This window comes from Echiichthys vipera (assembly GCF_963691815.1).
Source record: "Echiichthys vipera genome assembly, chromosome: 20".
NCBI classification, from domain to species: domain Eukaryota; kingdom Metazoa; phylum Chordata; class Actinopteri; order Perciformes; family Trachinidae; genus Echiichthys; species Echiichthys vipera.
The window spans coordinates 15,598,728-15,625,617 of record NC_139845.1 but is presented as its reverse complement, the minus strand read 5'-3'; the positions used below and the strand labels follow the sequence as shown (position 1 = coordinate 15,625,617).

The window sequence follows — 26,890 nt, the reverse complement described above, 5'->3', positions numbered from 1 at the left end:
AAGGTGAGGAGCAGGACTCTGAGAGAGCTGGTAAAACCTTTTAATATTACTTCGACCCATCGGGGCTCAGTGGGCTTAGTTTTAAAGCCAGAGTAAAGATTGGTGTTATTTGAAACTAAATGAGCTAAGAAATCCATTTGTACCTAGGAAGTTGGCTAAATAACACTCCAAAGTTAGGCAAAATATGGGCGAGGGAAAAACCGGCATGGCCATTTACAAATGACCCCTGACCTCAATTACGTATGGCCGGAAAGCTAGAGCCGATCCTGACATCGGGCGTGAGGCGGGTACACACTGGACAGGACGCCAGTCTATCACAGGGCACATAGAGAAAACCATTCACATCTACGGGCAATTTTGAGTCATCAATTAACCTAACACGTGCATGTCTTTGGACTGTGGGAGGAAGCCAGAGAACCCGGAGAAAACCCACGCAGACACGGGGAGAACATGCAAACTCCACACAGAAGGACCCCAGCCAGGATTCGAACCAGGAACCCTCTTGCTGTGAGGAGTCAGTGCTAACCACCATACCACCGCCCAGCCCTGAAACTCTATTCAGAGATAGAATAGATTTTATTCATGTGTGATGACATTAGTCCCCATAGAGGCCATTTCATTGTGGTGAGAGCATTTTTTTAAATTTGAGCTCACTGTATAAAATTAGCTGTTGTGACCACTTGGATAATGACATCCTCATGAAACTTTACAACCCCAAACTAAAGTGCTTGCCATCCATTTTTAACAATTCTTAAATGGTAAAATATGGTTTATTTTAGCACTAAATCTGTATTACAAATGGTATTAACCAACTTCTGAGGCATTATTGAGCAAGAGAGTGGCCATCAGCATGGTCAGTCATATTCATCTAAGCCCATATTCACTCTACACTACACCAACATTTGAACAGGTGCGTCACAAAACACAAGAATAGTGAATTTTCCAACTTTCAAATTATGTAACTATATGGCATCTACTTTTTTTTAAGGAAACCATGTTTTGGAGTCTTTAAAGGGTAACTGTGACTGTTTTGGCTGAGAATAAGCATTAGGTGTTGGGTAGGCTGTATTGCCGTGCATAATTTTTCCTGCAGTAGGATGTGTTGCGTTCTAAAAATACATTTGGAAAAACGAGTACTTGATTGGCCCTCAAGGAATTGTTGGATCCCTTGATCTTGGAATGAACTAATCATGCCTATCTCTACAGTTGACCTTTTATCTGCCCCTGAATATCCCCTGTCCCCGTAAAACAGAGGTCAAATTTTATTTTAATTGTTGAATATTCGATGAAGTGGGTGTAATCATAATCATACGGTAATACTCTTCACCATTATTTATTGTAACATGCTTGTTTTTTTCAGTGTTGTGGTTTGAAATGATATGTTTCTCATACACAGCTGAGTCTGACACTTTACTGATCACTTTACTTGTGATTTAACTAAACATTTGTGTAGTTTATTGGTTTTAGTATGTGCCGTAGATGACACATCGGAAATGTTCTTAGGTGTTTGACTATTTGCTCAGTTCAGAGTTTGTACTGAAAACCCTCCCCATAAAGCTCTCTCTGTAAAGCTCATTTGTGTTAAGGAACTAGAAGAAGTCATTTTTTTCATTTGGCTCATGCACATCAGCATTTCCATCTGGATGGTAAAATTGTTTACAAGAGGATGTTAATAAACCAAGGGCGCGCCTGTGGAAATATTCCACATACCATCACACAAAGCAGCAGAACCGGCAAATGTCACAAGAATACTAGATAATGAATCAACATGTCTCCTAGATGAAGTATATCAGTGTTGTTGATACTTGTTTTATGCAGCTGAATGAGGTCTGCTCATTTTCTCCCTCTGGCTTTTTCCTCATAGTCTCAGTCTGAATTAGTCTTATCAGTCTTCTTTGTCTCATTTTACCCCACCTCCCTGTCTTGAAATAGCAAATGAGAAAACACAAAAGTCTCCTCTTTCCCCAACTTTCTATTTTAGCTTTTCTTCCCATCCTCATATTTCTGAGAAAAGGGTGTTGCTTTTGCAAGAAAAAAAAGAAAAAGAAATTACAAAAAAGGGCTCTCACCTCTTCAATGCAAAGTATGAGCTCCAAGATCACAGATCTAGGATTTCATTTCGATAGGTTTTACCATTTCAAAAACACTTTCCGCCCCGGTTTTCATGCGCTGGAGTAAAAAGAGACTTGAATTACATTCAAGCAGAGGTCCTCAACCCCAATTCCGGGCTGTCTAAATGACTGCCTGAGTTGATGTGTACTAGGTGGGTCTCTCAGAGTGGAGCTCATCAGACTGCATGCTCTTTTAAAAGATTGCAAGACCTCTCAGAACTCAAGTCAGATTATATTGTTCCGCTCTTCTTCCCATACATGGATAGCTTCCTTTAAATGCTTATTCTTGTCTGTGCATTGTCTTATAGACGCGTCACTGCATGTGAAGATTTGAAACATATATAATACATTGTTTAACAACAATACAACTACACAGGAAAACAAGTATTTAAACTATTTTAAGTATTTTTTTAAATAATATTACTCAGTGTGAATTTAATTACAAATATACATAATAACGAAGAAGAAAATTAATAAATCTAAACAATTCACAGGAGGACAAGACAGTCACATCAAACAGAACATGTAATTGAAAAATAATATTTTAAATGATTTAAAGCAAATTAATATCTATTGACAATGGATTGTATTGCTACACACACAGGTCGTTTGTGCAGTGTGACTGAACTGGTTAAATAGGAGAGGGTGAATGTCAGAAACTGAACAGGGATGGGTGTGGGGTAAATGTTGTCATTGACTTCACCTTCAAGACCATGATGTTTATTCAAAGGTGGTGCTCACACATACACATGCATCATCTATCCCCACCTTTACAACTGCATCGACCCAATTACATAGTGAAACACTCCCAGGAGGACAACTTGGGCCCGCTCAAGCTCATCACCCACACCTGCCCTTCATCATTAAACAGAAAAGTCCACTCTCCCTCTCTCTCTTTCTCTCTCTGTGAAACACACACACACACACACACACACACACACACACACACACACACACACAAACACCTCATGCTCAACAGTGTTTCTTGTGTCCTGGAAATGTTTTGAGGCGGTGTGAAGCAGTAAAACTTTCCATGAGGTTGGTTCCTGACCAGAGTGTACAGTGGTGTGCAAACAAATATGATATTTCCAGCGCGTCTTTTTTCATCGTGTGCTTTCCCATTTAAGGGTGAACATTTGATCTGTTCAACTCCCAAGAAAAGGATGCTAACCTGAGATCCTTAACACTGGCCAGACTTACAGCCGTTTTAAACTTAAATGTAAATCCAACTTATCAACAGCTGGAGCCATATATGAATCTACATGTCTGATGTCAGAAGAGAAATGTCCTCTATGGCCGTATTCTAAAGGTTATTGACTGAAAATTCCACATTGCAATGTGGGCGGCTGCGCTGCAATATTTACCTAATGTTTGCAATGTGTTTCGAATTTGTCATCCCCTGTCAAGAAGCAAGCTAGAATGTTTTTGCCCTATACCATAATGTTTACTCGGAAAAGCCAGACCATTCTCCAGCACTGTAGAGATAGGTCTGACAATGCAATACTTTCCCCTGCCCACTGTGCAATGAACCGCAATCATTGAACAATGTCACAACACTGATGAGACTGGGAACTAATCTCAGTTTTTTTTTTTTTTTACATCGCCAGTGCGGAACATCACTGAGTAAACAAAGAAGACATGGTCAGTGTGGGACAGGACTAGTTTCAGAATTCACACATGGAGGGTCTCATCCTGCTGTGAGAAGGTCACCATCCAGCCTGGAACCTCCTCTGGGATGTGTGTGGAACTAGACCTGTCGTTATCAAACACTCGGCGCTGTCGTTGACTACTACAGTGTACATACAGTTATGATGTTGAGATGGCAATTCCTATTGGGAAATATAAGATTCCTTCCAGTTATTCCACAATGTCAACTTGACCTTGTCCTCTTCTTCACAGACAAAGGACGAGGGATACAAAAAAAAGCACTATATGTGACTGTGATGTCTTAACCCTTTGCTATTTTGTGTTTTGTGTACAGAGGCATTCAAGGGAAGAAATGCGGTACCATTATTGTGAAAGCCGAGGAGCTGAACAACTGCAGGGTGAGGAAGAATATACACTCCTGCTGTTTTCATGTTCCTATTCTGTTTCTTTATCTTTTTCTGTATCTATTTTTTCTCTTCCTTTGTCCATCTGCTCCTTTCCCTGGTGGATCAGAGGATTCAAGGCACAATAGCTGTGGGAACTTGGGTCTTAATTTTGAGTGTAAACAGTGTGTGTCTGTTTACAGATTTAAGAGGAACTTCAAATTGTGTGAGAGTCCCCTTTGACCTTTGTTTGGGTATTTGAATCTTTCATGCAGCTTTAGAGAACAACAAAATCCACACTCAGTTACTTAAACACTTAAAAAGCACATTTCATGTAGCCTTTCTGGTGCCATTTTTGTTGGTGGTGGTGTATGTTGGAACCCCCTCCTCCTCGCTCCTCCTGTCAGTTGATAAAAAAAGTGAAAAGCTTTTTATATATTATTTTATTTACCTGTAATCAGTTGATAAAATATATTAAAACGTAATGTGTTTTTCTGTTCTTTGTGTTTTACTAGCTCAAAAAAACTGTTCATCTGTTATCACAGCAACAGAAAAAAACATTTGGATTTAGTCTGTCATCATCAAAGAAAAATAAATATTTGGCTCTTGCTCTGTAGAAGAGAGAGGGATACAAACAAAAGGGATACAAAAGGAAATACGGGCTGCAGATATGATATATACACCAATGTATAAGCTGCATGCTTTGCATATGAATTTTATTCACCTTTCCTCTGTCTTTATTCATTAGGAATCAGTGATGATGCAGTTTTGTGGGAACAAGTTGGACAAAAAAGATTTCTTCGGCAAGTCCGACCCCTTCCTGGTGTTCTACAGGAGCAATGAGGATGGCACGTGAGTTCCCCTCCCCCCTTTTTTCCTTCACTCTCCCTCCCTCCATCTTTCCTTCTCTACTTTCATGTTTGGCCTAATCCTTCCCTGTAACCAAAGGAAATTGGTTTCATCGATTTTCCTCAGATCAAATGCTGTGCTATCTGTTTAAGCACGATTGTGAATTACATGTGGAAATGTTTGTGTATGACATGTGCCCGAGTGTGTATGGAGGAGGAGACATTGAAGTGCAGTGCTGAGGTATGTTCACATACAGTACAGTAGGTTTTGTGTGAGCGTGTTGTTTGTGGTGTGTGTGTGTGTGTGTGTGTGTGTGTGTTCCAGTTCTGTGGGCTCTCTCTTCAATCCTGTAGTGTGTGACAAGTGAGATAAGACCTTGTGCTCTGAAGGCAGAAGATACCAAGTCCACTGCTAGCCTAGGGAGTAATGAAATGTCCTCTTTGTCGTGTGTATTTATGTGTGTATTTTTGTACATGGGCAGTAGTCCAGTTTCCACAGCTCCCCTCAGTTTGTGGAAACTCTCCACTATAGCTCCATTAGCTTTTCAATTTCCCCCCTCTCTCCCCACAAATCTTTTCTCACTCTCTTTGCCTCTCCCCGTCTTTCTCTGCAGGTTTACCATCTGCCACAAGACAGAGGTGGTGAAGAATACTTTGAACCCAGTGTGGCAGGCCTTTAAGATCCCTGTTCGGGCTCTTTGCAATGGTGATTACGACAGGTGAGTCCTTATTTAGATACTGGATAGTATGGCAACTCAAATAGAATAGAACAACCCCAGTCAACCGTCTGAATCATCAGAAAGTCATTTTCAGTATCAAACATCTTAATAATGTCATGCAAGGTAAAATGGATGGGATGTGATGGATGGGCCTTCAGGCTGCTTACACACAGCGTAACACTGCTTGCTGTGGCTTAAAGAAGGCTGTCTCTTAGCATGTATTGAAAAAGTTTTTAGTGTAAGAAACCAGAATATCCATTATATTTAAGGAGATACTGAATGACATTGACAGCTTTACTTTTACCTCTGTCTGAGTAATGTCTGTTTAGGCTGACTGGGATTTGAACAATAAGCCCAGACACTGTGTGCATCCAAACATGCTCACGTATGCGCCCTTTTATTGTTTACCATGCATTGGGGAGAGAAATGAAAGAAATGTTTTTGACAGTCTTGTATCTCTGTGAGGCAGGGGCCACCCAAAAGAAAAACATATGCGGTGTATTTTGTAAGGTGCTATGGAAAATAGCTTTCAATAAATGACATCCAGTTTGAATGGTATGAAGCTATTTTCATGACAAAGATGATTTGTCAGAAAGAAATTGTGTAAAAAAGAAGAGCAGATATACGCTTTTGAGTTTCATTCTTGTTTTATATAATCTTTATTAATAATCCATAATAATTAATCACATTTTTTCTTACGATTAAGCAAGAAATCTTTGTCTTTTTGTTTGTCAGTTGTCAAGAACCGTTCAATTTACTCAATTTACTTCACACTTGGCGGCTGTTTTGCCGGGGGATCCAAGGGAGTGCATTGTCGAATGTTGGGCAGTTTGGCCAGATGGTGGCGCTAGAACACAGAACTATGTTTTTGCCTGTAACTTAAGTCTCTGAAACAAAATTCCTGTTTCCATATGAATCTATCGATATAAGCCACGCCGATTAGCATCTAGATCAATTTTTTATAATTTTGAGTGTCTTCATTTGTTATTTTGCCACTCCTCCTACAAATTTTGAGCAATCATCATCAAATATGACACAGATTATCTCCTGACCAAGCCAGAACAAGTTTGTTGTTCGGATGTGTGATGTTCCTTACAGTTTTTCTATAGCTGGCCCTAAAAGTTTGCTCAAATGCTGTGGGCAGGGCTTATTTTTATAAAAATAATATCATATCTCCTGAACACATTGTGCTATAACAACCACATTTGTTGGACATGTGTAGATATCATGTCAGAGTGGCCATGACATATTTGGTACCATTTGACCAATTGGTTCCATTGTAGCAGCAGCATCTAACTATAAAATAAGTCATCTGTGTCTGTCTGTGTATGTTTTCATGTATGACTGTCCTTCGCATATTTCAAGAACCGTTCATCCAATGACTTCACATTTAGTGGGTCTATTGCTGAGGAGCCAAGTGAGTGCAGTGTCATGTGTAAAGTCGTGTACTGCACTAGTACATTTCAATGGAGCTGAGATTTCTTCTCTTTCTGCACAGCAGTATAGTGGCTCCACTATAAAGCTTATAACTGCAGTCTCATCGATATGATGCATTCATTTAGACTTTTTGGGAGATAAGAGTATTTCCTGGTGGTTTAGTTTATGTTTGAAAAGTTCACCTGCAAAACAGATACAGGTCATTCTTAAAATGAATCAACCAACACCTGTTTGATATTCCTCTGAGTGTAAAATTTAAAAATAACTTGAATAACAGTTCATTAGTTTACAGATAGAAGGGGGTCGGGCAGACTGCCTTAATCCTCTTGTCATATGACACCAACATAAACAAAGAGCCAAAAAGCAATGTTTTATTAGGCAAGATAGCACCCGGTTACATTTCTCTGCATTTAGTTTGGTACCACAACAATAAATAATAACAATAACGTCTATTGCCTTGATAGGTCTACAATCATAATTGCTCTTTCATCTGGGTATGAATGCTGAATGTGATGTGTGGCTGTTTTGCGGCTCATTAGAAAGCAGGAAAAATAAACAGGAAATTAAACTGCGTTTGATTAAATTTACTCATTTGTATGTATTGTATATCTACTGTATATGTATTTGACCGGAGGCAGGACTTTATAATTCTGCTTTCTGAAACATCTTGCAAAGGCGAAGACATCTAGAAAAATGATTTCTTTAAAATGACAGGTAGGCAAAATCAGCGTTCGCTGGGAGCCTGTTACAGTATGATATGACTGGTAGAGGCTCAGGTTAATGGGGATTCTATGTGACTGACAGTCAATCTGGAAGCTTTTAGATAACAGCAAAGCTACAGTAATCTGTTACATTTCAGATCTAAAATAATGCATCATATCAACACAGCACACAGCATCAGTAGATTAACCCACAGTCATTAACGTCCTCCTGCTTCCCTCTAGCTCAGGGTGGATCATCTGCATGTACTGTAAGAGGGTCATAACCATTTTCTGTTGTGCTGTTCCAAGGACTGCTTGGGATGCAGGAGCTGTCAGTGGAACTTGCTGTTATTGATTCAGTGATGGACAGGGCTCTATCTGCATGCCGTATGTGAGCCTCGCTGATGAGTGTGTGTGATGAGTGAGTGTGTGGCCGGCTGTAAGGGATGCTATCTTTATGGCTGATACAAGTGCCAATCTAGACACCTATCTGGCAGTAAATTCTGCTACTCTGTAATTATTCTTTATAGGTAACATTCAATTTTACAGGTCAGTAATTTCCTCAATATTTCCTGCAAAGACCAGCATGTTTCCTGGACTGAGCTACGTACTTATTAGTTAATGCTTAGTGCTTATTACTGGGACAACGGAAATTTCTCTCAAAAGAAGAGCTTAGCTAAAAGTAGATAATCCTTGATAATTCATTAGCGGAAAGTCTTCTTATAATATCGAATTGAATTGTATCCATGCCTCCAGAGAAAATCTGAATTTTGCATGTTCAGCTGATGTACAGTGCTCTGACTAGAAGGTATTTAGCAATTGGAATTTATTACTGAACAGTGAACCTGTGTTCCCTTTATTTAGACCAAATAACATGGTCCTTTACAGGAAAAACTCATAGAAGTTATGAGAATGTTCCACAAAAAAAGCTTTATACGGCCTATTAAGATACATTTTATATGTTGCCTCTATTTAACCTCAATCTGTGTTTCAAACTCTTTAAATTACTTTTTCATTGCTGAACGTGGTGGGGCACAAGGTTTACTTTAGATCTCAGGAGAAGTGAGAAAACAAATGAGCAGGTAAAGCACAAAGAAGCCTATAATCGGGTTTAGCTTAGCTCAGCTAGCAGACAGCAGTATTGATCCAAAGTTAGGTCCAATAAGCTTATTAGAGGAGTCTAGTCTTATCAATGTGAGACTCAGGAAACTCAGTGGACTGTATACACACACACACACACACACACACACACACACACACACACACACACACACACACACACACACACACACACACACACACACACACACACACACACACTCTCACACATTGAACCACAGCCTGTGAGAAGAGATAAGGAGGAGCTCAAACTGGCAAACAATAGAGAGCTGTGTCTTTCTGCTCCTAGGTTCTTTGATGAACATGTGTTCACTCACTCACACACAAACACAGTAACACAAAGAAGCACCCCCCCCCCCAACACACACACACACACACACACACACGTGTTTTTGACTGAGATGTGGCATAACAATATCTTGATGAGAAACACATTCTTGAAAACATGCATGTATACACACATTATGCAGACAGCTCTGCACATACAGGTTCCTCTAGAGGAGAGAGTGTTATGCCAACCAGGAGACACATTCATCCCCACAGTGCCTATCAGCAAGCCCGTTCCCACTCCTATTGCCTCCTTTCCTTCTCTAATGTGCATCTGGCTCCCCATGCAGCTCCAAGGTTCATTAATGATGCTGTGTTTTTCCACTTCTACTCATATTGAAAGATGAGGGGGATGCAAGAGTGCATTCTTGGCTCAGGTTTTGAATTTGGTACCATTTGTCACCAACAGTAACTTTAGAAGAAAGTCATACATGATTGATGAAATACTGCTCACAAACTTTTATACACTCAAACACGACCCATGTCCAATACAGCAATACATGATTGTGTAACTCTGACTCTGAATTTATTTCCTGTCAGTTTTGAGTAATTTTCACACAATTTCCACTTCCCCTTGCTCTCTCTCTTGCCTTTATTCTGTTGCCTTTTAATCCGTTGATTTTAATTCAGTCTCTTTTCTGTTATCCTTTTGCCTCACCCCTCTCACTCTCTGCCTATCACTCTCCTGCTTTTGTCAGAGAGAAATTACCCTCCAGTTGAAGATATTGGTAGATGGACTGATAACGCAGCATGTCTGCCTCAGCAGACTTTTCTGTTTTTTCCCCCTCGCATTTTCTTGCAAGCTATAATGGGATGCAGAAAAAGATGTATTTGAAGATGAGGAGAGCACATTACCGGAGGAAAATACAGCGACCGGCCATACTGTGTTGGATAAAGATAAACTGCAGAATGGTTCTTCTACCAATGGCAAAATAAATGAGCACTCTTGTTTATCAAATGTTAGACATACCTATATATATTTTATAATTTCACAAGTGTCGTTTTTATTGTAAATGTCTAGCAAAATAATCCTTCACCTTCTAGATATGTTGCATGTTGCAACTAAGCATTGCAATGCCTCAAGAAACATAGAAACAAATGCATACCAGGAGAAACATACATAATTCAGGCAAATAATGTGTATTTTTAATTCTCATCTTGTGCTTTTCTCAACAGAACAATAAAGGTTGAGGTGTACGACTGGGACAGAGATGGCAGGTAATTCCTCTCTTTTATTTGCCCACTTCCATTGTTATTTTTGTAATAAACATACAACTTTGAACACACCCTCCTCATTCAGAGGCCACGCCATTTTATGAATGGATGAAAATTTGGTTCTGATACCATATCAATAACACCCGGGCCAGAATTACAGACATTAATTCATTACTTAAAGCAGCTAATGTGCTATAATATGTAAGTAAGTAGTAGTACATGAAGGCCTCTTCATTTTCAATGTTTTTTAATTCTGTGTTAATTACGTTACCACATTAAAACACAAGATAGTTTTTAATGATACAAGACAAATACATTTATTGTGTGAACTCTCTATACTAACATGGCTAAAGTAACAGCTGTAGAGGAAGAGAGTTCATGTGTCCAAAACGTGTCATCTGGCTGCATTGGCCAATCCAATATGTGCAAGCTCACATTCATGGTAGATTATTTTGTGACGGGATGCTGTATTTCTATTGTTCATCTTGTGATTGTCACTAAAAAGATAACTTTCTAGAACAGTTAATCTTTGTGCATCTGATGAGTCTTCAGACAGGATCTGTTACTCCAACTGGACCAATGTAGTGCTGTAAGAACAGAAGGTTGTTTCAGATATAAAGCTGATATGTAAATGATAACCTCAGTACATACCAATAAATACGTAGCAATACATTCTCTAATTATTTCTTATCTTGATTATGTTAGCTTCCTGTTTACAGCTCATCTAGTCCAAGTGATGCATAATTAACAATAGTCTATGTTTTCAGTAGGTAAGGATGCTGGGTGCGGGATCTTCACAGATTGACTCCTTAATGATGAGTCTGGATTCTGGCTGTGACATTTGTCAAGTTGTAGTTGAACAGGGAGTTATTTCTCTATTCTTCATGCTTTACAATCTATTCAGTGTCACTCTCAATCTGAGGGCGAGAACACAGTGACATGTTGGTGAAATGTTTTTCAATGGGACTAAAAAAATGCTAACAATTTTGAACAGGTTGTTGGGTTTTATTTGTTGTTTTTTTTACCAATGCCCGTGTTCAGGAAAATGTTTGGTGTCTTCTTTTCTCATGTTTGAGTTCCTTTCGTATTCACTAACAACAAACTCCATCATTGTGGCTCTCACTTTAAGTTACATCAACTGGGATTGTCACTACACTGTGGTCCGTCTATACAATCTGAAATCATCAAATGGAATACATTGTGAAACCCTACTAGTTTTCAATATATATTTGCCTTTTATTCTTGCTCTGTGTCGTCCTCGCTACTCTCTGTAGTCATGACTTTATCGGAGAGTTCAGCACCAGCTACAGGGAACTTTCCAGAGGGCAGAGCCAGTTCAACGTCTATGAGGTGAGTTGGTTTGTGTATCGTGTGCGAGCATGTGTTCGCTCCAGACGAGTGTGTAGGTCTACAGGTCACTGACACACACAGTTATTGAATTACTAATACCACTGGGTTTCCATCTGGAAAAAAATTTCTGAGGTTGAATTATAGTAAAACTCAATCGGCATTAAAGTTCTGCTCTGCTCAACTACTTTTTGTTGAATATATGGCAGAGAAAATAAAACACATTTTGAATAACAATAATAATGTTACTCTTACTATTAAAGACAGCTTCAGAAGATGTGAACTGAAAAATGCCTAGCCTATTGGTAAAGCCTTATTAATAGCCTCTTAAAGTACAAATGTACTGATTTAACTTGAGGCAGTTGGAGCTAAAGCAGATTAAACATTATAGATCATGTCCATGGTACTTTGATAATCTCACTTTTCATGGAAACGACACAAAGCGGATGCTTGAACATGAAAATTCAGAGCAGCATACATAATATTGTTGTTGGGTGGAAATTTGTTATCTTACTGACATTTATTAAAAGAATGTAAGTACATCAGTACAAACTGAGTGTGTTAAGAACATGGAGAGAGCAAATGCAAAGTGGGAAAGAAACTTGCAGGTTCACCTGTCATATTAGGGGAATGGGAGATGACAGTTTGATTGTTTTCATTCATGTTACGCCCAAAACACACCCATGATTAATTAAGAGACTAAATATAATATAATATACGCTGCCTAACTGGCAGAAGTAAGGTTGGACATGCCCTAAATGCACTGCGTCATGCGCTTTAAACCATGCGCCACAGGTCCTCTAAATAAGGCCTATTGTCTTGTTTTCCCACACATTGTTCTTTCCTCAAAACCTGGTGCCTACATTACCACAATGCAATGTGACAGTTCAGTCTGGGATTGGGGTGTGTTGCTTGTAGTCTTCAGCTCCCACTCACTCAGACTTAATTGACATCACTTGAGGCATTTCATCAGATTTCCCACAGCTCCCTCTGGAGTGACATTTTTGCAGCAGTACTCCCTAAAGCCTGTAAACATACTTTGATGTGTGAAATCGGTGGAGTTCCTCTTTAACTTTGACTGTTTTTCAATGCAACATTTTTCCAGAAGGAATACATTTACTTACATGCTTGGTTAAGCCTACCAGGCCCAAATATGTCTCATCACAATCCAGGCCTTTATTCTAAGTATCATTGTTTGTTCCAGGGCAAGTTAAGTGAGTAAGTGTTTAAAAATGCTTTCCACAAACAAAATGTCATTCAACTCCATTGTATTGCTTCATGGAGAAACAATTTGGCAAATTTCTAGCTTTGAAAACTTTAGGAAGAAAAATATGATAAAATGTGTGGAAAATATGTGGAAAAACATTTATTCACAAAATATCCTATGGTTTAATGATAATGATAATGATAATACTCTAGTATGTTATACTGTATTTTATGTTTAGAGAAAACACAGTAATTGAGATGATGGGGCACTTGTATGACTTTCCAACCAAAATCTGAAAATTCACAGAGGAAGATATTGAAATCAACATGGCACAGGGACCTTGCATATCATCTTTTCTCTGCCTCAATTTAACTCTCATGAATACACACAGACACACACACATACACACACACACACACACACACACACACACACACACACACAGTTATGGTGGATCACTGGCTTATCCTCTCCCAGGAAGAGTCAACAACTCTTGATTAACAGAGTACCACACAGAGAGGAGAACACACAGGGTACTGCCTTTTTAAACAGCTGCTGTGTAGCGCTCACACATGCACAAAGGTGTACAAAGGGCCACATTGATAAGTATGTGAAGACACACACACACATACATTTTTGTTATTTCTGTTCTGTTTTTTTTCCCCCTGGCTACCAACTAAAAGTTGCCAGTTAGAAAGAAGATGGGAGAAGGCAAAGATTTCCATAGCTAAAGGCCCCCTGTGTGTGTGTGTGTGTGTGTGTGTGTGTGTGTGTGTGTATGTGTGTGTGTGTGTGTGTGTGTGTGTGTGTGTGTGTGTGTGTGTGTGTGTGTGTGTGTGTGTGTGTGTGTGTGTGTGTGTGTGTGTGTGTGTGTGTGTGTGTGTGTGTGTGTGTGTGTGTGTTTTCTATTACAACCACGTTTCAGTCATTGCACCTCACCTCCAGAGGCAAATATGTCCTTGTGTGTACCTATTACAATTCAAACCAAGGAGAAATGCATAAATCCACACATTTGTACGTGGTTTCCATTTCTGTTTCAACCTTGGCACAGTTTAATTAGACTATAAAGCTCTGGTTTAACAGCTTGGATGCAGTGTTTGGGAGTTCAAATGAGCTTACAGGTCTGTCTCTGGTCTGTCTCTGGCTGTCCCTACATCACTGAGCTATTAAACGTTTTAATGAGCTTGAGTCACAACATGAGAGACTAAACCAATCGAGGCCCACGGCCGATAAAAAAATACTCTTTTTTAATCAGTTCACAAAAACAACAGGGTCCCAAAGCAAAATGTAACGCTTGGTTAGATGTTTATGTTTCTTGATTTATCCAATGAAGGTTTGTGACCTGATAAATATTCAAACCACCCATTTTAGAGCCATAATCCACCTGTGGATTTAGCTACTTCTCTGGATATGTTGAGTTTTAAGGTCAACGCAACCAGATTACAGTTTTTCTCAATTTTTTTCTCAACAAACTAAGACTGATACTTGAGACACAATGACCTAACAAAAACGAGAGACTGAATTTAATAATACATTAATTTTAATCAGAGAATCTTCTCTCTTTTTTAAGGTGATAAATCCAAAGAAGAAAGCAAGGAAGAAAAAATACCTCAACTCTGGAACGGTGAGAAATGCCCATCCATCATGAATCATTCTTTTCCTTGATACATTGAGTTGCTGAACTACACCACAGTAGATCCAGATGGTTAGCACTTTCATACTGCTGAGTGTTTCATTTTGTGATTGAAACGCCAAGATAGAATAAGAACTTCTTCTTCAGGGGCAACACCTGTAAGTGATTATCATTGACACAAAGCTGACTGTGGCCTTATCGCTTACAGGTAACGCTGTTGTCATTCCTGGTGGACATTGAAGTCACCTTTCTGGACTACATCAAAGGAGGGTAGGTCAACGACCAGTGAATCAACATGGAGAACTGGGGGTTGTAGTCCTTTTAACGAGAAGTGACGTCCCTGTCTCGATAATAACCCCATCATGACTCTGTGCCTGCAGTATGCCAAAGATAATGATCCCTCAGTGTGAGTGAATCAGATGAAAAGGTGTACATTTGCATGTGAGACAATGACAGTGAAAGGTGGAGAGAAAGAGACTGGTAGATGAGCCGACCTGAAGTCAAGTGGACAAGTCTCAGACACTCAGTGCGTGTGTGTGTGTGTGTGTGTGTGTGTGTGTGTGTGTCTGTGCCTTGTGTGTAATCTTTTATTGTATTTCAGCAGCCACTCCTGCCGTGCGCGGTTGCATGTACTCCTACGTGTGTACATGTGCTTGTGTACGTATGTTGCTCAGAAGGGTTGACTGTGTGCAATCAGGCATGCCGTGAATGCTCGCCTACACACTCTGCCTTCATTAGACTCACAGAGGGGGGTGATGTCAAGGGGGAGAAAGGGTGTGTGTGTGTGTGTGTGTGTGTGTGTGTGTGTGTGTGTGTGTGTGTGTGTGTGTGTGTGTGTGTGAGCGCGCTTGCAACTTTTTGGGGAAAATCTCCATTTTAGTCGTTGTCTGTCTCCGTTCCTGCTGCCTTTATTGCTGTCTTTTTAGGTGTTACGGAAAGTCAGCTGGCATTTGAAAGATTTTGTCAAAAATAATGCCTGGTTTTGAGGGGAAAATCTTCATGAATCACTGAATGTATAAGTTTATTTCTTTGGTGAACACAACAAGCACAATCTATTTTCCTACTTTCCCATTCCTGTTGCACATTTCAAGAGGATTTCAACACAGCTCAGAGCAGAAGAGCAAAAAGCTGAGGAAAATAGCTTGAGTCAATTAGAGGATTATCCAAAAAAGCCAACACTTGCTACGCTAGACTCGCTTCTCTTTGCACCACAAATGATCTAAAGGACTCTGCCTGTAGAAGCCTGCCTTAAACTGTGATACACTGATTTGTTGGTTTTCGTTGTTGTTGTAATTAGTACATAGCTGATTGCAGATACATTTATCTTTTTCACAATCTACTTTAGGAAATGCCTTTAATCCAAATGTTTACAATGTCATGCATTGCTTAATGTTTGTAATACAGTGTCAGTTCTGGGATTTACATTATTCTATCTTACAAATTACCCTTCTAACAGTTTGCATGTTCTCCCCGTGTCTGCGTGGGTTCTCTCCGGGTTCTCCGGCTTCTTACCACAGTCCAAAGACATGCAGGTGTTAGGTTAATTGATGACTCTAAATTGCCAGTAGATGTGAATGTGAGTGTGAATGGTTGTCTGTCTCTGTTTGTCTCTATGTGCCCTGTGATAGACTGGTGTCCTGTCCAGGGTGTACGCCACCTCACGCCCGATGTCAGCTGGGATCGGCTCCAGCCCCCTACGACCCCATTAGGGACAAGCATTGAAAATAATGGATAGATGGTCTTCAGCTTTCCTCCTTGTTGACATTTTCTGACCGACTTCTGGCTTTTACTTTGTTTAAAGTAGCCATAATCAGTAATTCTATGCCAACAATGGATCTTATAACTACTACTGTTTCTAAATGTGATATCTTATGAATTATTTATCACACAGTTCAGTGATTCCTAGAACCCAAGACACGAATTTTATGAAAACCCTGGATCACATACAAAAACCCAGCTAGAATGAATACCCCCACCCACAAGATCTTCCGTTTGACCTCTGAACTCTGATGCTGCCTGACCTCTAACCTTTGTTACTTAACACGCAAAAAAATATAATGTATAAACTTTTCTAGTGAGGTTAGTTGCAAAATAAGTTCTTGTTTCATTTGCCCTCCCATTCAGACTGATTTTCTATCATGCTAGAGTGTAGTTACCAAATGTAACTGGCATACTGCGTCCAGTGTAACGCACCAGGCTCACAAAACTCAGATCAAACTGTCAAATTAATTTCATTAAAATGTTTTCCGAAAACATTTTAATGAACTGTTTAGCTGTGATTTCAGTTGCTCTGATTGGCTGTAGGTCACATTATATTGCTCTGATTGGTTGTCAGTCTATCCAGTTGCGTCGAGAGGCTCCTTGTTTTGCGTCGAGAGGCTCCTTGTTCTGCGTCCATTGATAAATCCCCTGGAAAAGGAAAATGAACCGACAGGTGCTCTGCCTGTCTAGTTTCAAAATATGACAGTGCAAGGTATTGAGGGTTATTAATTTTTCTCTAACAATATATCGATGAGATGTTTATAAAAGCATGTTTACCTTTTAATAAAGTACTGACTGAAACATTAAAAACTGTCTGTAAAACAAGCAGTTCTAAGACTGGAAAAACCTCAACAGAGAAACAGTTATCACAAGAAGGTAATGTAGAGTAAATGTCTACATAGTTTAAACCCTCACCACAATAAAGCTTTGTGAAGCCATTGAAAAAACACTTTGTGACTCAACACGGATCAATATGCAATTAATTCATGGAGGATCAAGAATGCATTTTGTGTGTGCAGGTATATATTGGATGGAGCTACTGTATATATGTTTAAGGAAATAGAAATGAGGCAGAAGTATCAATCAACCGTCTGACAGGAAGGATTTCATGTTTGTATGCCAAAACATGATATGGCCATATGCAAAGTGTGATCAATTTGCCCGACGTGTGAGAGCTGGCTCTGAAATGCATGTGTGTACTAACACCACATGTCGCCATTATGTTTACTCGCTCTGTCGCTTACTGCTAAGAGAGAATTCCCGTCTCCGAGCCTCCCTACACACAGATCATGTTCCCAGCAGCACTGTCAGTCAGAGAGCACTTTGAAACTTTCAGGAAGAGGGTGTTTTTTTGTGTTCTTAGGGAGTGTGAGCTGGCTGCTGTGTGACTAAATGAACTGCCATGTTCTGTCTCACTTGTCTGAACCTAAATGGACTGTAATGATCCAGTTGCACTTACCCCACTTACATAATGTATATTTGTGCACTCACACACAAAAAGGTAAACACACCCAGTTTTGTACAGGCAAGCACACACCGTCCGATGTCCTCTCATTTGTACATTTCCCCCAAATCCATTGTGCTATTTGGCGACCCATCCACACAGAGGCATCGTTAAAAGAGCCTCAAAATGGTATCTTCTGAAACTAGGCACCAAAGTGAGTAGTTCTGAAAACGCCCGCCGTTAGTTGTCGGCTCTGGACTGCGATGCCAAAGGTCTGAAAAGCGTGACAGTAACTGCAGAGTGACATGTGCTTTCACATCAGTCTCCAAAACACCAAAAAAGTGTCTCTAGTCGCTTTTGACAAAAAAAAGTCGGCAAGTGGATTTGGGAGCCAGATTTAGCCAGAATACAGCATCTCTTCCTCTCCGTTGTTCGTGTATTCCTGTGGCAGAGTTACAGCTCCACATACAGGCCTTGCATGTGTACTACATTTTAAAACCAGTTTTACTGGTTTCGTGTGGACGCCGATTTTTCTTGAGCCGAGGCCGCGTTGACAGAAAACTCTTTAAGAACGACAGGGTTAAAAAGATCATTTTTGATCGTATAGATGTACCGTCAGTCTTGTCACTTTGCCAGTCATCTCGTTTCATTTCCTTGCATCTCTTTTCAGCTCTCCTCTGTTCTTCTCGCCGCTCTTATCTTCTGATTGACAGCAATTTTTACAGCTTCAACCCAATCAGCTAATTGTTCATTTGGACCTAATTAGGACCATGATCCGCTGGCAGCATTAGCATAAATGACTGATTTGAGAAAGCTCCATCTCAATCCGGAGAGCATTGCTGCTCTTATTCCTTTCACTCCCTTTGATAAAGCATTAGTACCACCCATGGATTTCAACAAAGAGGCCTCTCTATTCATGAGCATGAGGATAAGAATGAAGAATTGTTGACTATATCTTGTGCCTTTGAAGACAGCCCTGTCACTCATAGTGACATATATTGTTCCCTGTTGTTTTGGTTTGTGAATTGAGTATTGAAACCAAAATAGAAGCAGAAGGCAACTCAGCTTGTATTGAAATCATTCTGAGAGGCTGTCATTAGATAGAGGAGTCAGAATCAAGACAAAGATTTGAAGAAAAGAAAAAAACAGATCTTTGAAAGGAACCCAGTCTTTTTACTTCGTGGGATATACTTAGCAAATTAACAAGCACTGCCAATATCAGTGTTTAGTCTAATTGGACTTGCAGGTATGAGCTGTTTATCTCTCCTCTCCTCTCCTCTCCTCGCCTCTCCTCTCCTCTCCTCTCACCAGATGGACACTGTCCAACCAGAAACATCTGTTTGCATGCTATCAGGAGAGGTCACATCACACAACCTCTGATGCTGTTTTTAGGCCACTCAGTGCACTCATGCAAATGTTACCCTCTGGCACTTCAGTATGAAAGGAGACTTTTTTTTTTCTTAAATAGGCATTTTCACTTTGAAGATGAACACTTCCCATGTGGGCTAAGGACTATAATGTGGGTTTTCAGTATTTTCTGTTAATGGTGTAAAAATGAAAACCCTATATTTAAAGTTTTTAGAACCCTTATAACTCAAGTGGATGGAAGTCCACACCACGACTATAACGACAATGGCAGTGGGAAAGATGTTGTTAGGATCACTGTCAGAGCGATGTGATGAATGAGAGAAACACTGACAGTCAGACAAAATCCATCTGAATTCACAGGGTGTCATGTTCAAACTCTCTATTATATGTGTAAACCACTTACTGAAATCAACACATCTCTCTCTCTCTCTCTCTCTCTCTCTCTCTCTCTCTCTCTCTCTCTCTCTCTCTCTCTCTCTCTCTCTCTCTCTCTCTTTCTCTGTGTCTCCGCCTCTGTGGTGCTGAAAGACGCACAGCAACATGGATGTACAGCACAGCAGCAGCTACTTTTAATTAATTAATAAGAATAATGAAAAATAAAAGCTAGATCAACTTCTTGAGAAACGTTGTATCCGCCATTTATGAATACTTCTTTTATGTATGCTGATTGATGCATTTATTAAACACAATAATGTAATAGACGAGGTACATGTGGGGCTTTCACGCATCATTATCATTTATAGTTCTGGGTGTGGACAGCCCTTTACTGATTTTAAATGGCAGACTGTTACTATTAAAGCCCCTATATGAATTATTATGAATTATTCTTTTGCGACTCTTGGTCACACCGAAAAAGATTTTGCTGCACCCCCCATGTTAATACATGTGGAATATTCATTATAGTTTCTGTAGAAATGTTGATTTTAAGATTTGATTGACTTTAAGAGTAACGCCCTCTAAAAGTCTTGTTTTTTTCTGACCTCCAGTCCTTTTACTTCTCAATTTGCTGCAGTGATGAACAGGTGTACTCCAGGGGTCCGTTTCACAAAGCAGGTTCACCAAACTCTGAGTCTAACCCTGAGCTCTGAGTTGATCTACTCTGAGATAGGAAACTCTGAGTTTTCAGTTCCAGAACAGCTGATTTGAGTTAGTTTGATCAAATACGGAGTAGTTTGACCTGGAGTTAAGCGCGTGCACCACAAGTATAAAAAGACAGCATCAATGGAGCCCTGATTTGACCTGTCACCATGGCAACGGGGAAGAGGAGGGCTACGCTACCACTGGAATTGGAAATATTAATGCGCTTATACCAAGAGTTTGAGCATGTTTTTCACCGCAAGTGTAACACCGCTGCAGCAGCAAAAGAGAGGGAGACGGCGTGGGAGAAAATTGCTGCTCGGGTCAATGTCTAAGTTTAAACGTAGCCCTGTTGCAATCAAAGTGACATCACAGGGGGAACTGCTTGAGTGGTAGTCTATTTTAAACGTTGTATAAAAAAACTCCCTTTTGAAAAAAAAACGCAGCGCAACACACAATATCTGCTGGAATGTGAGAGCACGACTTTGGTTGTTAATGTTGGAAATGTAAGGATGGATGAGGTTGTGTATGTAAATGATGGACTGTGACGTCGTGAAATGCAAGAACATCAATGCGCGGTCTGATAATCATCTCCCGACAAATATTTAATTCTCTGCGCAGTAATGCTGCACCTTCATCCATTCATTCATTATCAGAAGGACATGCCATGGTAGTGGAAATAGTCGCCACCTAATATAACTTCTAATGTCTGATTTTTGCAATGATTTTCTGAAAAAACAGACGACAGAACTATGCTACGTCAAAACTCGCCCGCTGACTGAATGAATGAGGAAATCAAATACCGTGTGTGGCTGAAAGAGGGCGGAGACAGAGAGAAACTCGAGGTTTGCTGAGAAAAACCTGGTCCCGACCAGGTTAGGTTCAGAGAGCATGTTACCATGGTAACTGACCGAGAGGTTAAGTTACCTCTCTTTGTGAAACAGGCTAGAGTTACCCCTCTGTCTCTGGTTTGAGTTACCTCCCTTTGTGAAACGGAAAACTCAGAGTTTCCTTCATTTCAGGGTTAACAGACTCAGAGTTTTCACTAAACCTGCTTTGTGAAACAGACCCCAGGACACTGTGACATCACTGTTGGATGTGCTTACAGGTGCAACAAAAGAGTAATCATGCACCTATCAATGATGTTGGCTGTGTTAGCCTGGTGTTGTTGGTGTTGAATAGTACAGAGGAAGATATATTGGGATTACAGAGAAGTGCAGGGAAGAAACGGTATGATTTGCTTTGTGATTCTGTATAAGCACATATTTAGTGTTGACTCAAAACACTGTCATTAAGTTTTAGTATGTTTTTTTGTGTGTGTTAAAATTGAGCTAAATGGAGTTCACCATCTTTGCCGATCTATCTATCTCCAGTAGTGAAGGTTGCCCTGTCGCAGGAGCATGTCACTAGAGATGTGAAAGAGATCATCTTATTGCGGTCTAGAAATTAAGATTTAGGGGAGAGACATTAGCATCCAGCCAGTTCAGTCTGCAGGAAAGCTTATTTGAATGTAGTGCACAACCTCCTCATCAGTCCACTCCCTGCTGTGCGGTATTTTGTCATATTGGTTCCTAGCTGAGTCACTGCAGGTTTTAACAGCAGGGGAAGATTAGTGACTGACAGAAAACCAGCTGGTAAAGTGGCATTCCCCCTTCACCCCAAACACACTTTTAAATACTACACATGCTACACACAGAGGATAACACACTGTTAAAAATGGGTACCCATGTTTTTTAACAGAGACCTCACAGCATGTACAATAAACTCTATGTATTGTTTTGTCTCAAACTCAGTGGCTCATGTTCCAGGAAGAAGCACTTGCACTTTCTATTCTTCTGACCACTCCAAGCGTTTTACACTACATGACCTATTCACCCATTTACACACACTTAGATACACTGAGGATCCAATCTACATCGATGGCACACCCTTTGGGTGCAATTTGTGGTTTCAGTTTCTTCCTGACATGCAGTTTGGAGGAGCCGGGGATTGAACAGCCGAGCTTCCCATTAGCCATCGGTCTTCCAATTACTGAACCAATCGCTTTCCCTCCTGAGCAATAGCCAAATAGTCGTTTTCATGGTCACATAAAGACAGTATGTATACATACTCCAATACTCAAATGGACACACACAGAAATATGTGTCTATACTATATAAGACACAGAGAAGAGACAGCAGGAAGTGGACTTTGTAGTGATAGAGAAGGTAAAAGTGAGCAGGCATCTTCAGTGTACAATTAGAGTAATGCACCTAGCCAGCCATTAGTCATTGGAGCAGAAAAAGGGTGTGCTTCCACACTGACACAATTTCCTTTCCAAGTAGAGGTCAGAAGAACAGATTAGAGAGACAAATTTAAAGAATAAGAGGGGGTACAGTTAGAAATGACATAATAATCATTTTACATGTATACATTAAATTAACCCATATAAATCCACGAGGGACGATAAACAGGTGATACTTGATTTGCTAAGAAATATTTCTGCTGAAGGTTGAGGTTAACTTGCCAATAGGTGGGTTGCAGCCATTTAACACTGGCCAATAAAGAAGCATCATGACACGATAAATATAGTCAAATCAAATCAATCATTATTTAAATGACACCTTTCATATTTTTTTACAGTAGCACAAAGTGCCTTACAGAAAATAAAAGCAAAACAAAAAAGAAAACAAAACAAGAACAAAAAAAGAATGAAAACCCAAACCTCCCACCCCCAAAAATATACACACAGAGATACACAAAGACATACACATTCACACACACACATAGCTACACACACACCCACACACATACACTAGCTGTTGCTGAGGAGACATGGCTGGGCACCGAGATCTGAGGTGAGGAAGAATTTACCTTTGGGGGCCGCGCACACCGTGAGGAATCCTGGTCCATGGCTGCAGGGCTCACCACGGTATAGAGCTCTCAAGCCAACCGAGCCAGGGTCGTCCACGGACAGCACCTGCATCGGTGGACCAGAGACAACTCCTGGTGTGGTCGGCCCACTGGAGGAAACACTGGAAAACCGAGGGGCTAAAACAGTAAAATAAGATAAAAGGTATAGAAGCTAAAAACTGAGGGAATAAAAACAGCCAAAAAAGTAACATAAGATAAAAGGTATAAAAGCTTAAAGTAATAAAAAATATAAGAAGCATAAAAATATGGCCCTAAAAGGGTTGGGGAAGTTTCCCTTCAGGACGGAGAATGATAAGGTTCAGTTTCCTAGGCTGGCTGAGCTCACAGATCACACGTGGGCCTCTGAAAATTCCTTATCATACCTGCCAGAAGATTTTTGTTGCCTTTCTGGTTTGAACCCCCTCTGCAGCTATACTTGGCTACACATCTCCTTTTACTGCTCAGGTGAATTTGTGTCTGTTTGTGTTTGTTTTGTACATGAACTGACTTTACTTTATCATGTATTAATTCATTCAGTGCCAGCAGCTCAAGTTCCGCCTCATGGTTTTTTTCTGCAGTGTAGATGAAGATAGTCTACTCTGTACCATGAAAACAAACATGTTGCCTCGCAGCCTTTATTACCAAATCCATGTCTTCAAATTTGCAATTGGATTCAATTAATTGTATTAAGCCAGAGGGAAATTGGATTGACTTGTGGGAACAAATTTAACATGCACACATAGAAGCTATACGGCCCTGTTCTACGGTGCTTATAGAGTACAACAATTCAAAATAAAAACAAATGTTGAATATGCAACACATGTGATCCATCATCTTCAACAGCTTGTCCTTAACGGGGTTGTGGGGGTGCTGGAGCCAATATAGCTGACATTGGGCATGAGTCGGGGTACACCCTGCACAGGACGCCAGTCTATCACAGCGCAGACAACACATTCACAATTTAGAGTAATCAATTAACCTAACACGTGCATGGAGAGAAGGGCCTCTGCCTGGACACCACCGTGCCACCAAGTAATGTGTATATAATAATGTAAATGCCAGGACTGACACTGTATTACAAACATTAAGCAATACAAGCATTTTTATTGTACAAATATAGATATAGTACCACCGAGTGTGTCCGAACTTTTGACTGGTACTGTATATAAAGTGATATCCTGTAGTATTGCAGCAGATTTGAAAAAAAGTAATTGAAAAGACAAAATGGCCAATAGGATGACATCCATAAACACATCACTGGGGATTCATTAACAATGCAGAAGATGGAGTTGATCCTTGGAGAGTGTCCTTTGTTCTGCTCTGGATATTAATATTATATCAATTTGGAGTCAAACTCAATGGACTCAAACATTAGGAGTGATATTTACTTTGCAAAGCAAGAAACTCTCATGTTAACTTTATAGCCAATGACTAAATCTTACACTCTCATAGCTCAAAGTAATCACAGTCAAACTGCAGAGGTTTGAGGATCTTTATCAATAGCAATTGCAACTTTATAAAAGTATTCAGCCAATATTTTTTTTATTTGGAACGTCTTATATTGTTGCCAATTGCTGCTTTTGTCCTATTTTTGACCGCTTTTAAATTGTGCTTAATGCTTGAGACTGAAATTGCTGATGTAGCCTAATGTCGACATTGTTGTTTTCTTGTGCCGATGATGCAGAATGATTGTGTTTAATCAAGCTCGGCTCTCCTCCTTTTCATCTATTCTCTCGTCTTTTGTCACTTTGCATTGTTCTGGCCTCGAATCACCTCGTTTCTCTGGCTGTCCCTTCACGCCCACACAATTGGAGTTCCTCTCCCAGACTTTAAATGTGTGCCAGAGAGAGATTGGGTGGGAGAGAAAGGGGGCATGCATAATTTAGGCTGCTAGGCTGAGGCTGTGTGCCAACGTGCATAACTGGACCAGAATTCATTCAGATCTCCTCTCTCTGCTCTTTGTCCTTGAGCTGCCCTTATTCACTGGACTTTTCAACCAGCTTATTACGCAGTGTATTATTCAGGGTTTACAGCAGTCTATCCATGCTATTATTGTATTACTTTGTAATATCAAAGTAGTAAAATGTATATCATTAAAAAAATGGATATCTTACAAAGAAAAAACATGCTCACTTGACCCTGGTTTAGCTTAACTTTACATTGACGGCATCTGATTGACTTACAGTGTATGCATGTAAGTCATACTTTCCCTAAAATGTTGAAAGATGTTTGGGAGCTTTATTCTACATCTCATTTTTCAAGCTGCAGCTGATATGTGTATTCTAGCCTGAGGTGGCAGGTATAAGCCCCAGGCTTTCTGGGTTTCCTGTGTTTTCTGATCTAATCATTAAGCATTAAGTGTCTCTTGAACTTTTTCCTCCCTCTCTTTTTTTGGATGGCACAGTGCCTGCACCTCACATGGCCTGCTGAGGTGAGAGAGATGGTGATCTCCTGGCTGTTTGACACTATCTGAATACAGAACACATGTGTAAGGAAGACAGGGAGGCTTTTGTGCGTGTTTGTCTCTGTCTTTGTGGCAACGGATGAGAATTGGTGTGAAGGAGCTGTGACAAGCCGACAGAGCTCTTCCTGTTGCAGGTTAACAAGAAGTTGAAATGTTTTATTGGAGAAGGGTTGCGCCACTCTCTCTTGCTAAGTGCTGGGTGTGTGTTGTTTGTCATGTTTCATCTTGCTTTGATAAAGCTTCTTCTTCATATTCTATCTCATTCATCTCTAATCTGGTGTTTACAACTTTGGTCCAGACTGAAATATCTCAACAACTATTGGATGGGTTGCCATGAAATTTAGAACAGATATGTATGTTTCCTGTAGCGCCACCATGAGTTTGACATTTTTTGTTTTATGTGATTGCCCTAAGATCAGGTACACACACATTCATATAGTTTTCAGTAGGAATTATTATAACTTTGATGATCCCCTGACTTTTCATGTCATGCCATCAGGTCAGAAATGGTGTCCTATAGTTTAAATACACCTGCAAAACCATTTTAGCTAACTAAGATGGATATAAGGGTAAAGATATGCCTGTTTAACATCAGCATGTTGGTTAACATTGTCAATGGGAGTATGTTAGCATATTGAAGAAGAAGAATTAATTTATTAATCCCGAAAGGGGGAATTCAATTTTTTCACTCTGTTATTACACATGCCCGACATACACACACATGCACAAACAGGACCTTTATACATGCAATTAATGGAGAGATATCAGAGCGAGGGGGCTGCCAATGGATGGGCCCCTGAGCAGTTGGGGGTTTGGTGCCTTGCCCAACAGCACCTCGACAGTGCCCTCTGGTTCCCAGCCGAGTCACCTATGGACTGAGCTACTGCCACCCAAAAGATGTTAGCATTTAGCTAAAAAAAAGTCCTGTGGTTATGGCAGTTTACAGTTGAGTAACTCTGGGTTACATTACTGTCCATTGATCTTGACAGTCTATTTTAGTATTTGTATCATTTCACCTCCTGTCTACCAGAATGCTATCGGATGCACTTGGTAAAGGACCTATGTCACAGATGAATAGAGTTTAATTTTTGGAGGAAAGTCAGGACGCTCCAGGCTCCTTACCGCTTGTGCAGCTGTTAACTCTAGCTATGTTCTCCATTTCAAAACAACAGCCCTCCTCTGAGCGATGC

At 40.1% G+C, this 26,890-nt stretch overlaps 1 protein-coding gene across 2 annotated transcripts in view; it reads left to right on the top strand.

The window, feature by feature from the left end:
- LOC310962692 (copine-8) overlaps window positions 1-26,890 on the top strand; it is a 95,299-nt gene that overhangs the window by 45,948 nt on the left and 22,461 nt on the right. For both annotated transcript variants that reach the window (XM_083935213.1, XM_083935214.1), the window contains 7 exons: window positions 4,093-4,156; window positions 4,890-4,993; window positions 5,604-5,708; window positions 10,469-10,510; window positions 11,782-11,857; window positions 14,632-14,685; window positions 14,903-14,964. In XM_083935213.1, coding sequence (XP_083791339.1) covers window positions 4,093-4,156; window positions 4,890-4,993; window positions 5,604-5,708; window positions 10,469-10,510; window positions 11,782-11,857; window positions 14,632-14,685; window positions 14,903-14,964 — 507 coding nt within the window. The remainder of the gene's footprint in view (window positions 1-4,092; window positions 4,157-4,889; window positions 4,994-5,603; window positions 5,709-10,468; window positions 10,511-11,781; window positions 11,858-14,631; window positions 14,686-14,902; window positions 14,965-26,890) is intronic.